The sequence below is a fragment of the Syngnathus floridae genome, chromosome 6 (assembly GCF_059516105.1).
Source record: "Syngnathus floridae isolate MCC-2025c chromosome 6, RoL_Sflo_1.0, whole genome shotgun sequence".
NCBI classification, from domain to species: domain Eukaryota; kingdom Metazoa; phylum Chordata; class Actinopteri; order Syngnathiformes; family Syngnathidae; genus Syngnathus; species Syngnathus floridae.
In genome coordinates this window covers 13,770,059-13,785,792 of record NC_142418.1, presented here as the reverse complement: position 1 = coordinate 13,785,792, position 15,734 = coordinate 13,770,059, and the positions used below count along the sequence as shown (strand labels likewise).

Genomic DNA, 15,734 nt, shown 5'->3' with positions numbered 1-15,734 from the left:
GTCATGAGTCGTCCGTGATGTCACGCGAGAGTTTAGCTCGGCAACCACAACAAAGAAGCCACAGGCAAATGTAGTCCATAGCAACCCAAGCTTAAAAACCAATCTAATTGACCAGAGGTGGTTTCTTACCCGGGATGAAAGTTCGCTTCTGGAATTTACACGTTAAGGTAAAGAAAATATTAACTTTTTACCCGACCTAACGTTTACAATTTAAAATGTCTGAGCAGGTAAGGCTTATATGAAAATCATGAAGCGGAAATTTGTAGAAAACGGTATTGCCTTCAGAGGTTACTATGTTCAGTTATGTGGCTCAAAGTACGTTTAAGAATACGTTTAAGAATCTCCTTACATATTTTGAGCACATTTTGTGACAGTGATGGGATATACGTCACTTCCGGTGTTGCCGGAAGCGGTGTCTCGGCAGTACGTGAAAATTTAATCCATTCCTTCAATCAATGGCCTCTACAAGATGATTCCGTGTACAAGACACATTTAAAAAAAGAAATTCATGATGATTATTATTGTTTTAATAATTATTTTTATTCAGGGTCATTGGAACAGTTTCTCTGCACTCAAAATAAAGCAATAATCTCAGATCTTACATATAGGAAATGATCAGACTGACTTTTTTGTCATTTGTAAGTGAACTCGATCCTAAATGCTTCAAGTACAAAGTGACTTTACACACAATCAATCTACTCTTAATACCAAAATGAATACCACTTAAATTAGTAGATGATCCAGCATCTCCAGCTGCCAACAGAAGTCCCACAACAACTTGCTTTTGCCAGTACGTGTGCTAGCCCTTACAGAAAAAAGTCGAAGAAAATAAAACGTGCATGCACAATTCTTTAATTCCACGGGTTATCTTTCCTGCACACTCAAGGAAGGCAAATTTACTCCTATAAATACTGTCAAGGGCATTAATTGAGTAGGCCTTGTTGCTTGTGTCAGGGTGGAGATGCACACGGTGATTTTTGTTAATTGGTTGATTGAGAATTCCAAATTTGATTTATTTTCAATGTGAAACGTCAAACTAATCATTTAAATTATCGGTTCCGATGAATAACGCAGTGCATTTTAAAGCTAGTCCTAATCGTTTCCTGCTTGAATTTCCACACATCCAGACAAGTTGACTGAAAAGGTTACTGTATATCTATTCAAGTTTGCTGCATGTAAGATCACTCCAATGGGGTTTTTGTTTGATGTCTGGCAAGAAGCCAGACTGGCCACCACTCATTTGCAGGGCACATCAGCAAACATGCTTTTGGAATGTGGCTGTATAAAACCAAAGCAGGAACAGAGACACCATGCAAATAGCACACGAAAAAAGCACAAGTTGTGATTCTTAGCCAGAATCTTTTGAGTGTGTGGCAAACGTACTAACCACATGCTATGTCGTAGTGCCCTACTTGATTTACTGTACTCAGATTTTATGGTCCCCTATCCCATTTTGAGAATTTTAGAGTCTTGAGCAGCGATTGTCAACTGGACAAGGTGGGGCCCAAACAAGTCGTAAAAGGAAAGGCGATGCTCACTTTACAGCAGTTCATGACATTTCAAAGTGGTTTGTGGGGTGTGTGTGCGTGTGGTTCTGCAACAGGCAGAAATACAGCACGTAAGTCAACACTCAACTTCTGACGTCACACAACACTAGTAGACGGCACACATTACATAACTAACTGCGCGTAACGGTTCCGCTATACTAAATAGCCATAAATGAAATACTCTCGGCAACAACATTTTAACATCAACATAGGAACGTTTCTAACAGTTTCTCCATTTTCTGATATCTCTTCTTTTCTTTCTTACCGCTAGTTTTTACTTTTCTTCTTCGTGCTACCGCTATTTTTATTTTTATTCTTGGTGACAGGGGTTCGCTTTGGCCTGGGGAGTTAAGTTCAGCATTCGCTTTAAAGATATCTGGCGCCATCTAGCGTTGTGAATGGGTATAATGTCTAGACCCCGAATATAAGACGACCTCCACATTTTCAGTCTTATTTCAATGCAAAAAAACACCGTCTTATATTCGGGCCAATACGGTATATAGTCCCACCCAGGACTTCCATATACAGAGTGTAAATTTTGTAACTGTAGATTCATTCATTCGTTCGTTCGTTCGTTCGTTCATTAATTCGTTCGTTCATTCATTTATTTGTTTGTTTGTTTATTTATTAATTAAGTTGTCATTTTACTTCTTTCCGTCGGTGTTGAGATTTGGTCAACATTTACAACAACGTTGCTTGCACGAGGCATAGAGAAGTGGGCGTTTACGAGCGGCACCTGAAGGCAGCATTGCTGCGATTCAGTCAAGCACGCGGCCATTCACAGTTTAAGCTCTCTTCTGAGGCTCAGAATCACTCGTCGATGCACGCTATCCCTTTTCTAGATGTAGGACAGGTTCGAAGGTGTGGAACGAGGGGGTTGCGTTTTGCGTGAGCGCTTCAAGTCAAGTTTATGAAATGATGTCGATGAAGTTGGAAAGTAATGAGCAAGGATGCTGAAACTGACGGCAAGCCCGTTTTGTTCGGAGGAGCGCAAGGCTTTTGTGCCGCTGTCATCCCGTGTCTCATCCCTTGCTGCTTTGTCTACTCTTGGCCCGCTGATCGGGACCGGTAGGTCTGCTTGTTTTTAGCTTTGTCATTGACTTAACCGGTACTTTGCTTAGTCTCCTTTTGCCTTGCTTTTGGGTATTGTATCGTTAATCAGCGGGACAAGACTGCCACATCTGACTTTTTTTATTTATTTATATATATATACCCGTTTATGGATCTTAATCAATACAAATGTTATACATCAAAATCATCTTTTGAAAGATTCCACATTTTTGTTCATTGTGATCAGCTATTTTTTATTTTATTTTATTTTATTTTTTTACGTGTCTTTACAGTTTTATTGCTGGTGGTACTGCTTTTGTCCATCAGTCTGTGTCAGCAGCCACTAAATAATTGATGGGACCCTCACCCCCCGAGTCTTTTACCTCTTGCTTTTAATAGATAGCCACGACAGCCTGTATCTTTGTCATGGTTAAGTCGTTTTTGATATTAAGAATCTAACCCTTTACATCCCCCCCACCCACGTGGCTCAAGGCCATTGACCTAGTCAGCAAGATGAGGTATAACTAAAAACAGAAAGGTATCTTCTGCTTTCTAACAGGAAGCTCTTTGAGAGCAACTGAGCAGCAAGAGAAACCTTTCCTGCTATACATGCACATATTTTTGTCAGAAGATGACAGAAGTAGCTTTCACATATGACATTTATATCACATCATCAGTTCCTTTGTTCACATCACCATATTGGTCTGGCTGCTCGGCTGTCTGCCAGCTTGGCTGATTTTGTTTTTATTATCCAATTTTGGCCAGCAATTACAATCTCCTCCGAGATTATCCTTCAATATTCAGAGTAGCAAGAGAGTGAGTGCATTTTCTGTCGTCGGGCACAGGAGGTTGTCTCATCTGTAAAATGTTACCTGCAGAGCCGTAATGTTGTTGTGACCCTTTTCTTCAAGGACGTTTCTGTGTTTCAAAAACCTAAAAAAAAAATGCTAATCATGGTATAATATTATGTTTATTTGAATGTTATTGCCCCGCTCCTATTGTATTGTGTTTACATATCTCAAGCATTACTAATCAGGAGCCAGTCAACCTTGTCTGGATATTGTGTAGCAGAAAAGACACGAGTTGAACTCAAGATGGCATGCCATATAATGTCTGGGTCTCCTTTTGTGATATGATGCGCTAATGAGTCACCTACTCCCTGACTCATAGAATTTGACATGGACTGCACCTATTTCTAATCTACCTGATACTGGAAAAGACATACTTGACAACTCGCAAAGAAAAGCATTAAATGCACATTCGAACAGATTTTGATTTTTGCCAAGATATAGGTTGAGAATACAATAATCCCTCGCTATATATTATGCTTCATTTATCGCGACTTCAGTACATCGCGGGCCAAAAAATAATAAAAAATTTCAAATAAAAATTCTAAATTGAGGAATTATGGCACGAAAGATGCCCGCACGCCAGCAGAAGGTTAGAAAAAAATAATAGAAATGCTCATAAAAGGTAAAGGCTACAAGACCATCTCCCAGCAGCTTGATGTTTCTGTGACTACAGTTACATGTATTATTCAGAAATTTGAGATCAACTGGACTGTAGCTAACCTCGCTGTATGTGGCTGTGGCAGGAAAATAGATGAGACAAATGGAAGAAACAAGTAAGATGAATGGTAACAAAAGAGCTCAGAACAACCACTAAAGAAATTAAAGGTGAACTCCAAGGTCAAGTTACATCAGGGTGTATTCACACCAGAAAAGTCATTTGGCCTGTTTGCTCCCATTACGCAGAAAAAGAAACGTGGAAATAGAGAAAAAGATGCATTTCCAAGATATGTTTCAACATTTTGGAACAGTTTTGGTGAATACGGCAGCTTGTTAAGCTTAAAAAGTGACATGTATCCTGTATTTAATGCAGGCTCAGCAGTGATTTGTATTCAGACCTGTAGCGAACAGCACCGAGTCCGCTTTGCTAGCCTAGAAATCTTGACTTTTACCAGAAAATTGAGTTTAGTGAGTGGTCGCATCAAGCACATTATTCCATTGTGTTGTACTTATTTTGAAATTTTAGCCATACTATTTTTTCCGTACCGGTTTTGAAGTACTAGATGCAAGTAAAATGAACTACCAATATTGGTATCATGACAATATTCATCACTGCATCTTAAGGTGTCGCTTTTGTTTGTGTTCTGCTCCTGCAGAGTTCACATGAAACATCTGTGGGTTCTTGCCGTGTTCTACTGCATTCCAAATATTATTAATATTCTTGATTTGCCGCAGTTCTGTGCTTGAGAGACTCAGTGACCTGTTTTCCGATACCACTTTCTGTTGGGGCATACATTTTTAATTATTTGTAATTCTGTCCTGCTTTGAACTCATGAAACAACATCAACCGAAACTTTTGAGTGTGTAATTGTGTGACTGAAGATCATCATATGCTATCAATGCATTTTCATTCAACTCTATTGGTTTGTGTTGCTTTCCGATTAACAGGCAGTGTGGTGTGTCAGTGTTGGACTGTGAGCAGCAGCAACAGCAGAGGTGGGCCGGAACCATGAGTCTGAATGGCGCTGGTGCCACCAGTGATGCGTCCGGCGGGGTGAGAGCAGCAAGTGAATGTTACCGGGAGCAGCGGCGGCGCTCCAGTGACCGTTCACGTGATTCGTCCCACGAGAGAGGAGAGAATCAGCTCACCCCCTGTATTCGGAATGTAACATCGCCCACTCGGCAGCATGGTGAATACATTGTTCATTATAAGCAGTCCAAATTAATTTCTAGGTCCCACATTTATTCATGAATCAAACAAACGAGTTGTGCTATTTTTTTCCTTCAGACCGAGAACGTGGTGATGGCGGCTCATCCTCCAGATCCTCCAGTCCACGTCCCCCACGGGTTTCTCTTCCCTGTTCAAACATTGGAGGCGCTCTGTTTGCGGGACACATGCCTCGGTCCTTTGGTACTGCTGTTGGTGACCACCACCCCAAGACCCTCAGCCAAGGATCATGTGATATGATCTATGTGTATGACCTCAGCAGTAAAGAGGTTCATCGTGGCGGTCTTCGAGTCGGAGAGCGAGTGACTCTTATTGTGGATAATACGAGATTTGTGGTGGATCCGGCCATCTTCACAGCTCAACCCAACACCATGCTTGGCAGGTAGGTGTTTTAGTTGTTTCATGCGACCACATAGGTTGTGCAGCAAGTACATTCTGGCCCATTGCTGGTCTCAAGCCTGGATAAATGAGGAAGGTTGTGTCAGGAAGGCCATCCGACGTAAAACAAGCCAACCAAAACATGCGGACAACAAATCGATTTTCCATACCGGATCGGTCGTGGCCCGGGTTAACAACGTCCGCCACCGATGCTATTGCCCAACAGGGTGCTGGTGAAATTGGGATTCTGCTGGGCGAAGACCAAGAAGAGGAGGAGAATGTGTTCACAGACAGAGGGAGAAGATTAAAACCAGAAGGATGGAAGTGAGAGTTGGGACTTTGAATCTTGGTAGCAAAGGGAGAGAGCTGGCTGACATGATGGAGAGGAGAAAGGCAGACATATCATGTATGCAAGAAACCAAGTGGAAGGGAAGTAATGTCTAGGAGTGATGTCAGTGGAGAGTTTCTTACCAGATTCTTCAATAAAATCTAAAGTGAGAGGATGCCTGAGGAGTGAAGAAGTGTGCAGGGTTCCTATTTTTAAGAATGTGAAAGAACTGCAGTAACCACAGTGGCATAAAGTTGATCAGCCACAGCGTGAAGTTATGGGGAAGAGTAATAAAAGTGAGGCTTAGAAAACAAGTGAAGATCTGTGAGCACCAATATAGTTTCATGCCGAGAAAGAACTACTGAGGCATTGTTTGCTCTGAGAAGACTGATGGAGAGGTTTAGAGGGCAGAAGGAGTTGCATTGTGTGTTTGTAGAGTTCGAGAAATCTTATGATCGGGGGAAGAGTTGTGGTATTGTATGAGGAAGTCTGGACTTGCAGAGAATTATGTGATGGTTGTGGAGGACATGTACAAGGATAGTGTGACAGCGATGAAATGTGCGATAGGAAGGACAGATCCATTCAAAGTGGAGGTGGGATCATCTCTGAATCCTTTCTTGTTCGCAGTGGTGATGGACAGGTTGACAGATGAGATCAGACAGGAATCTCCACGGACTATGATGTTTGCAGATGACATCGTGATCTGGAGTGAGAGTAGAGAGCAGGTTGAGTCAAGCCTCGAGAGATGGCGCTATACTCTGGAGAGCGGGGAAATGAAAGTCAGTAGAAGCATGACTGTGAATGAGAGTGAGAATGGTGGAATAGTGCAGTTATGACCGGTGTAGTTTAGAGGTGTTAAAGTACATGAGTTTAAAAACTTAAATCGATTAATTGACAGCAAACCGATTATCAAGTAGTGACAAGTAGTGATTTGACAAGCAGTGATTTTTTTTTCTGATTTCTCTAATTTGTATTAATTGGATTTATTAATTGGATTCCATTTGTTCATTCCGTTATTGGAGTAGCCATTGTGGGGGTTTCTTTCATTTACAGAGACAGTTTTGTCAGTGTGTATTGATTTCAAACGCTTTGTTTTTCTTCCTCATCTCTTTTCAGGATGTTTGGCTCAGGCCGAGACAACAATTTCACGAGGCCCAATGAAAAAGGAGAATTTGAAGTCGCTGATGGTATCAGCTCCACTGTATTTCGAGCAATTTTGGTAAGAACTCCCTAAACAGTTTTACACTTGATGCATTTTCTTTTTGTCCTTTTCTCACTTATTACATCCCTTTTCCTATGCCCGTTATCCCTCCTCGGTCAAACTTGTCTTCCTCCCCTCTCCTGCTTTAATTCAGTGTTGCATTACACCTACAGGAGCTTTAATGACATTCTAAATGAAAATACATAAAACATTGCAATTATACGCATATCATCATGTATCAAATTGTAAAAGGCATGTGCAACTCCCAATCGATCAGTACTATTAGTAACTGCAAATACAAAGCTGGGTTTTATCCGAACTTTGTAACCATAGGCATATCGTTCTGAGTTCTATTTTGTTTTATGTTGTTTAGTTCTCAAAGGTTGTAACTATTCTGTCTTAGTGTTTTATTTACACTTATTGTATATACATTTATTTTTTTTAAGAAAAAGGATATCATGTCGCTCAAAAACCTGCTCCAAATTTTTATGACCTGGCTTAAAAACAAAGACAATTACGCATTGTATATTTAAAACAACTACACAGATTACACTAGGTTAATGCCAACATGTGATGGGAAACACCATAAGCGCACGAGCTAACAATTAGCATTTATGTGGCAATGTTATTACTCTTCAAGTAACAGATATCTAAAAACAAACGGTGCAGCAACACAGGTAAACTAATATTATAATATATAGTATATTATTGTATACTTATATATTGCATATATTGTTTATCCTCTTCGAAGAACCACCTATAGTATTGCTGTATTGCAGGGATTGAGACTTTACTCGTCCTTTTTAAGTGTCCAGTTCCCAGAGATGTGTATGAATTGAGGACAAGAAGAAAAAATGTGGGTTTCTTTGTTTTCTTTTTTTTAGAAAAAGGTACATTACCATCCTCTGTCAACATGTTTATGGCTAAAATAACGGGCGAGCATAACCTGATGTAGCACCAGGACTGAACGTCAACTGATTTCAATGAAAGTGGTGGTCTAACAGTTCTTCCGATGCATATAATGAAGAGACAATTGGATGAAGTAGGAATGTTATCAAGATGGTTTCCGTTGCAGTCGACGGCAATTCCACAGACATTTTAGACAGGCATGAAGAGGTGGGAAAGTGCAGCAGGGAGTGTGACGACAGCAGTTACTCCTCTTCACCCATTCTATCCGCCTCCCACCCTCAGTCTCCCTCTTTACTGCCTATGATGCTGCCAGATTTTTACGTTGGTCAGCACTCCACCCCCTGCCCCCATCCATTTCCCACACACATTCTCTCGCTCCCTCCCTCCCTCCCCTACTGCCTCTGTGAGTGAAGCAGCAGCATCAATAATGGCGTCTTGTTTCCCATCCTCCATGTGTGTCTGTGAGTGAACGCCCGCCTCTCTGCTCACTTATTCACTTGTGTGCATGACGCTGAAAATGGCAGGATTACTACAAATCGGGGATAATCCGCTGCCCTGACGGCATTTCCATTCCTGAGCTGAGGGAGGCATGTGACTACCTGTGTATCTCCTTCGACTACAGCACCATCAAATGCAGAGACCTCAGTGAGTACTAGGCACTGTTCACACTGTGTGCAACTGCATGCACGCTAATGTACAACTTGCTTTTGTCGATGTGCCGCTTTTGGTAAGTGCCATTGCCATCTTCGATGAATGCATTTGATTTATCTCGGCTCTACAGCGCCTGACTTTACAAATATGTTTGCATGAATGTTGGAATGAACATCACGACTTGAATCTGCTGTTCGAACAGCAAGTTAATACGGAGTATATTACGGTGTTTCTGTTGCCGTTTTACATGCACTCATGTTTAGACTTTGTGCGTCCTTGTTTGGCAGCGTGTGGGAGGGACAGCTTCTACTCATGGCTTCTCCTGTGTGTCTACGTGTGTGTGTTGGTGGTCTAACTAGGTCATGATTAGCTGGGAGATTCACAGCGTTTTATTATAAGGCACAGCAGAAACCCACATGAGTAGGGCCGATTCTCAACGCACCATTCTATTTGAAGGAACTTCCTGCTCATTAGTATTACATTAAGCGGCGTTAATCGAACATCAATCAGATCAGGTTAGATATCTGATGGAAATGTTAATCCAGTCGACACTGAATTATATACAGAGATGAGTCTTACATAATACTGTTGAATCGTGATCCCAAAGTGTCAGATTCTAGTTCATTGAAATGGCCCAGGGAGTATTTGGCACTATGTATACTGGCGAGAAGTCAAACAGGCAACAGTTACAACATGTTCTAAATAAGGAGATTACTCAACATCATCCAACTCTACTGTCCTCCTCTGTGTGGAACATCATGTAACTCCTTTTTTTTTTTCTCCCTGTTTACACTTCAGACTAGGATTCAAAATGTTCTTCCCCAGTGTACAGTTGTCACTGAACATAAAATATTTAAGCTGTATTTGTATTTTATTTTGCTATATTTTACAGTCCGTAGCCAGGTTGGCATTCCAAGTGAGAATCTATTCTCAATTGTCTTCCTTCTAAAATATTGAGGGAAAAATATATTTGTGTTCATCACTGCCTCAAAAACATGACATCAAAATCAATACAACGAGACTGGTTGTCTGTCTCTGTGTCGAGTTTTGAAACATGTTATTGCCAAACATTTCATTTGTTGTCCCCTTAGGTGCCCTGATGCATGAGTTGTCAAACGACGGGGCCAGGCGTCAGTTTGAGTGTTACCTGGAGGAGATGGTGCTACCGCTGATGGTGGCCAGCGCACAGAGCGGAGAGAGAGAGTGCCACGTTGTGGTGCTGACCGATGATGATGTGGTGGACTGGGATGAAGAGTACCCTCCGCAAATGGGAGAGGAGTACTCTCAGAGTAAGATTTGATTTGTTGAATAATTCCATGAACAATTTATATGAGACCAAACAACCAAACAAAAATGTTGTTATTGTTTTAAAGACAGGCCAGGCCCGTTACTGTACTTGTGCTTTAGCTGCTTGCCCTTCCTGGTCTTCTCTAGAACCATCCTTTGAATACCTTTAATCACTTGAAAACTTGGACAGACTTTTTCATGCTATTGAATTGAAAAGGTGTGTCCACATTTTTGAGTGGCACTCAGTGCCTGCACGTGCATGTTGGTTTTTACAGTGTGGTTCGGAAAGGAGTGGAAATTGCAGCGTATCTCGTGAAACGATATTATCATGGTATTTTGCAATGGTAAAAATAACGTGATACGCTGAAGAAATTAAGCTACAATGTATCACTATATGTAAATGAAGAAAAAGAAACATTGTTAAATTCACATACTATTCATCAAATAACATCTTTTGAACATACGCTTTTTTGTAGTATTTCCATATGTAACAGATAAATTGTTTAAGATGATCTTTGGAAGAGATGAGTAGGCTTCTCTAAGCTTTTAATCATAAATGAAAGAACATGTTTACTCATCAGTCTTTAGATTGTATGTTAAACAAAGGCGAAATCAAAATGACTTTTAAGTGTCTCTTTGTAAATTAACAGTTATCTACAGCACCAAACTGTACCGCTTCTTCAAATACATTGAAAACCGAGACGTGGCCAAGTCGGTGTTGAAGGACAGAGGACTGAAGAAGATCCGATTGGGAATAGAAGGTATTTTTCGAATGATGTTTTACATACAATGCAAAGCAGAAGACTGCACTCATTTATTTACATGTATCATAGTTGTTATGGTTATAGAGTGAAGAAAAAAAGAAATAACATAAAAAAAGGACAATCCAGGACATTGTAGTTGGATTTGCTTGTTGACATGACGGAAAAAAAAATCATCTGAAGCCAAGTGAAATACAGGAGGCCTATTCTTTACTCGGTCAGAATAATGTTTTGGAAACATTTTTACAGATTATCCAGCTATTGTTTCCCAAAATGTCTTGAATGAACCTAAAAACTAGACCCAAAAGTTGATCTGATGCATACGAATATTTCTGTTATCTTTTAACCTCTTCTGCTCCAGGCCAAGGTTAGTATAGTTAACAAAATCATTCAAACTAATATTTTAAAACGAAAGTGCTTTTAGAAAATAACTGAGACTACAACTAAAGCTACAATTATAATGAAAATGTCATTTGTTTTTCCATACAATGGCTTTTAAGGTTAGTTTTAAACGTATCTATTTTCAAATTAATATGGCCGTAAAAAACAGTCTGGAATTGTTGTTTAGTTAATTACACAATAGTGACCTTAATCTGCTCCAAAAACAAATTACAACTAGTTGAATTGAAAAACCAAACAACAAAATGAAAGAAAAAACTATAATGAAAAATTACAAACTATTATATTCCTGCTCCAGGCTACCCGACCTACAAAGAAAAGGTCAAGCGGCGCCCCGGGGGTCGTCCAGAGGTCATCTACAACTACGTCCAGCGCCCTTTCATCCGCATGTCATGGGAAAAGGAAGAAGGCAAAAGCCGTCACGTGGACTTCCAGTGCGTCAAGTCCAAGTCCACCACCAATTTGGCCGCCGCTGCCGCAGACATCCCCCAGGACCAACTAGTGGTCATGCACCCCCCGCGTCCGCAGGTGGACGAGCTGGACGTGCCCCCGCAGCCAAATGCACACGAGCCTTCCCAACTGTTGCCGTCGGTTCTGGGTGTGGAGGGTGCGGCCTTTCAGCGAGTTCAGGACAACCAAAACCTGGTCGCTCACGTTGTGGCACCTGGCAACCCGCAACACACTCAGGCAACTTACCGCTACGAGGCCGACCCAGACCCGCCCTCGCCCTCTGCATGACACCCGCCCATACTACACAGCTAGTACAGGTCGCTTTTTCCGCAGGATTTGCACCATGAGCCTTCTCAGTGTGCTCTCCGAGTGTGCTCCTTGTCCTCACTACTCGTACATGGACATCCAGATGTGCGAAGATCACACAATGAACAAGTTGATACCATTGCATAAAAAATTCCCTCATTGACCGGCCTGCAGTAGAAAGCAGGCCAAGTTACATCACCTCGTTGATGCTTTTTCAGATGTTAGAAGCACCGTGCCACAGTAAAGCACACACTGGCCTTGATAAGCAACGCACCTTTTGTTACATTTAGACCAAAGCCAAGTGTTTTGTCAACACAAGACGAGATACTGAAAAGACTTCTTCTTTATGTGGCTCCTTTTAGCTGGATCAGAAAGTGTGTACTGTTTATTAAATGTCATCATGATCTCTTTATTTATTATTTATCTCTATTTATTAGCAGCTGGAAAGGTTGCTAGTGATGGGAAAATTAATCTTTATATGAACCAATTGTTGTACTTTTTGACTCAGAAAGAAAGAAAGAAAGAAAGAAAGAAAGAAAGAAAGAAAGAAAGAAAGAAAGAAAGAAAGAAAGAAAGAAAGAAAGAGGAAATGGTGAGTCAGTGTGCTTTCAGCCTAATGTTGAACAGAGTGCCATCTAGAACAGTGTTTCCCTTTTTTTCATTCACAGCACACCTTTTCATTGGAAAAAAAACTCAAGGCACACCACCAACAAAAATATGTTAAGTGTTACACCAGCTTCTATATTAAAATCAGTTATATTACAAGAAAAGACGTAAGGTTCTATTCCTATATATATGTATGGAGAGTTGAATAATTGAATAAAAATAAATACTACATATTCTTTAAATTGTATTTCTTTTGTAAATGTAAGTGACAGTTTTTGAAAAAAGATTTATATTTTATAGGTTTGTCATATGAAGCAGTTAACCGAATGTCTGATTTTTATGTTTTGATTGGCGAATATAAATATGTGACTTCAACCAGTAGGTGTCGGTAATGCGCATTGAAGCTGATGCCACCACGCCGTAAAACGAAACGAAGAAGAAAATGACGTCACTTCCCGTTCATGAACGAGTCGTGAATTGTATTTTCCGTTCATCAATTGAACGGATCTGTGGGTGAACGAGTCAGTGAGTGAGTGCTTTGCATTTCCATTTCATCGCGAGAACGGATCAGTGAGGGAGCGAATCGTCACTTTCCCGTTCGCGAACGAGTTAATAGGTCAACTGCCTGCCTTCCTGTGCATCAACGGATCAGTCAGTGAACGTGTTGCGTCTCCTTCCTGGCGTGAACTATGTCAGACAGAATGTCGATTTACGATTTACCAAGGAAAGAAAGAACCACTCAGTGAAACGCCACTTCTTTTATGCGCGTTTTCTCCAAGCTAACGGCTAACTTTATTGCATGAAGGGATGCGCCGTTATGCAACAACGGGGAGATTATGCTTCTCTTTGGGTCATCTTGATTTTATAACACTTGTAGTAGTTTTTAAATAACGTGTATGCATATATACGCCTAAATATTGTTATCCAATATATCTACTGCAGTTTCACATTGGATTGCTGGTTTGAAGTTTACTTTTATTATTATTGTTTCAATAAACATTTATGTTAAAACTTGTTTGGTGTTTTATTCCTTGTTTTTTATTTGCCAATTAAAACATAAACGTCAAACATTTGGTTAACTGCTTTATATAACAATATGTGTGTTTTTTTTAATTAAATGTTTTACCAGGTAAGCCAATTGAGAACACTTCCTCATTTACAATGGCGACATGGAGGCAAAGTGTGTGAAATGTCTTGTTCAATGACACAACGACATGTGACAGAGCTGGAATCGCACAGCCAACCCTCCAGTTACTAAACAACCCACTCTACAGCCGCCACATGTTTACGTTGTTATATGAGTTGGTGTCCCCCACAATAACATGTCTGCATAACGGATTTTTTTTTCAACCTTTTATTCAAACACATTCGGTATAATAACACCATCAAGTACAATCCAACAAATACAAAATTAAATATCAATGTCGGCATAACGTGTGTGGGCTGGCATAGCAGCAACGCTGTCTGTCACTCACTCGTGAATCTTCGCGAACAAACCTGAAAATAGTGGTGTACCTAATACAGTGTCCAAATGACGTCACAGATCAAACAGCCAATCACAGCGTGGGGGGGGGGGGTGTACCTAATAACAGGCCACTTTATTAGGGAAATATCATGGTCAAAGGTCACAGGTGTCAAGCTCTAGTCCTCGGGGCCGCGTTCCAATATGTTTTCCAAGTTACCCTCGTTAACACACCTGCGTGAAAAGTTTTAGCTCCTTTCACGTTCAAAAGGAGCTAAAAGTTTTCACGCACCTGCACTTAACGAGGGAATCACACGGACACTCCATTAGGTACACCGCCATTTTCAAGTGTGCCTAATAACAGGCCACTTTATTAGGGAAATATCATGGTCAAAGGTCACAGGTGTCAAGCTCTAGTCCTCGGGGCCGCGTCCCAACATGTTTTCCAAGTGACCCTCGTTAAGCGCACCTGCGTGAAAAGTTTTAGCTTCTTTCACGTTCAAAAGGAGCTAAAAGTTTTCACGCACCTGCACTTAACGAGGGAATCACACGGACACTCCATTAGGTACACCGCCATTTTCAAGAGTACCCAATAACAGGCCACTTTATTAGGGAACTATCATGGTCAAAGGTCACAGGTGTCAAACGGTAGTCCTCGGGGCCGCGTTCCAATATGTTTTCCAAGTTACCCTCGTTAACACACCTGCGTGAAAAGTTTTAGCTCCTTTCACGTTCAAAAGGAGCTAAAAGTTTTCACGCACCTGCACTTAACGAGGGAATCACACGGACACTCCATTAGGTACACCGCCATTTTCAAGAGTACCTAATAACAGGCCACTTTATTAGGGATATATCATGGTCAAAGGTCACAGGTGTCAAGCTCTAGTCCTCTGGGCCGCGTTCCAATATGTTTTCCAAGTTACCCTCGTTAACACACCTGCGTGAAAAGTTTTTGGTCGGTTTCATGGTCCGAAGGAGCTAAAACTTTTCACGCAGGTGCACTTAACGAGGGAATTACACGGACACTCCATTAGGTACACCGCCATTTTCAAGAGTACCTAACAACAGGCCACTTTATTAGGGATATATCATGGTCAAAGGTCACAGGTGTCAAGCTCTTGTCCTCGGGGCCGCGTTCCAATATGTTTTCCAAGTTACCCTCGTTAACACACCTGCGTGAAAAGTTTTAGCTCCTTTTACGTTCAAAAGGAGCTAAAAGTTTTCACGCACCTGCACTTAACGAGGGAATGAATGCACATCACTGGTACAAAAGAGTGCAGACAACTGAGAGAAGCCAGGCTGAAGTAGCCGACTGGTTGGTGATACGGACTCTCGCCCGGAAAGGACTTAGTTCAAGTCCAGGTGGGAGCATAAGCCTGAACGTCATTTTAGAATTGGACCCTCGCTGCAAATGCCATCAAATGCAAGTATTTATGTGTAGATATATAAGGTGGCTCGCCCCTAACCCTAGCTTTAAACCCTACTTTGGAACCATAACTCTCTTTACCCCGCCCCTTACACTACTGGATTCCACCCTGCCCCCTAGGTAGTAGGGGTGATCCATTGGTTTGCTACACCAACTTGGGGGCGGGCCCTTATGTATTTACACATAAATATTCTAGAATAACCAAAGTATACAACAAGTGGTTCATGAAGCAGATTT

The 15,734-nt window shown here is 41.2% G+C and overlaps 1 protein-coding gene across 2 annotated transcripts; it reads left to right on the top strand.

Annotated features, from left to right (window-relative positions):
- The first annotated feature begins 9 nt into the window (after positions 1-9).
- LOC148396685 (BTB/POZ domain-containing protein 10-like) lies at positions 10-12,851 on the top strand. 2 transcript variants are annotated; one of them, XM_088378904.1, is made up of 8 exons: positions 10-167; positions 5,054-5,295; positions 5,394-5,715; positions 7,156-7,258; positions 8,674-8,794; positions 9,892-10,089; positions 10,738-10,848; positions 11,546-12,851. In XM_088378904.1, the coding sequence occupies exons 2-8, from the start codon at positions 5,115-5,117 to the stop codon at positions 11,983-11,985; spliced, it is 1,476 nt and encodes a 491-aa protein (XP_088235030.1). In that variant the 5' UTR covers positions 10-167; positions 5,054-5,114; the 3' UTR covers positions 11,986-12,851. The 2 variants fall into 2 exon arrangements, with proteins under 2 accessions (XP_088235030.1, XP_088235029.1); XM_088378903.1 differs by lacking the exon at positions 10-167 and adding an exon at positions 2,305-2,615.
- Positions 12,852-15,734: the final 2,883 nt, after the last annotated feature.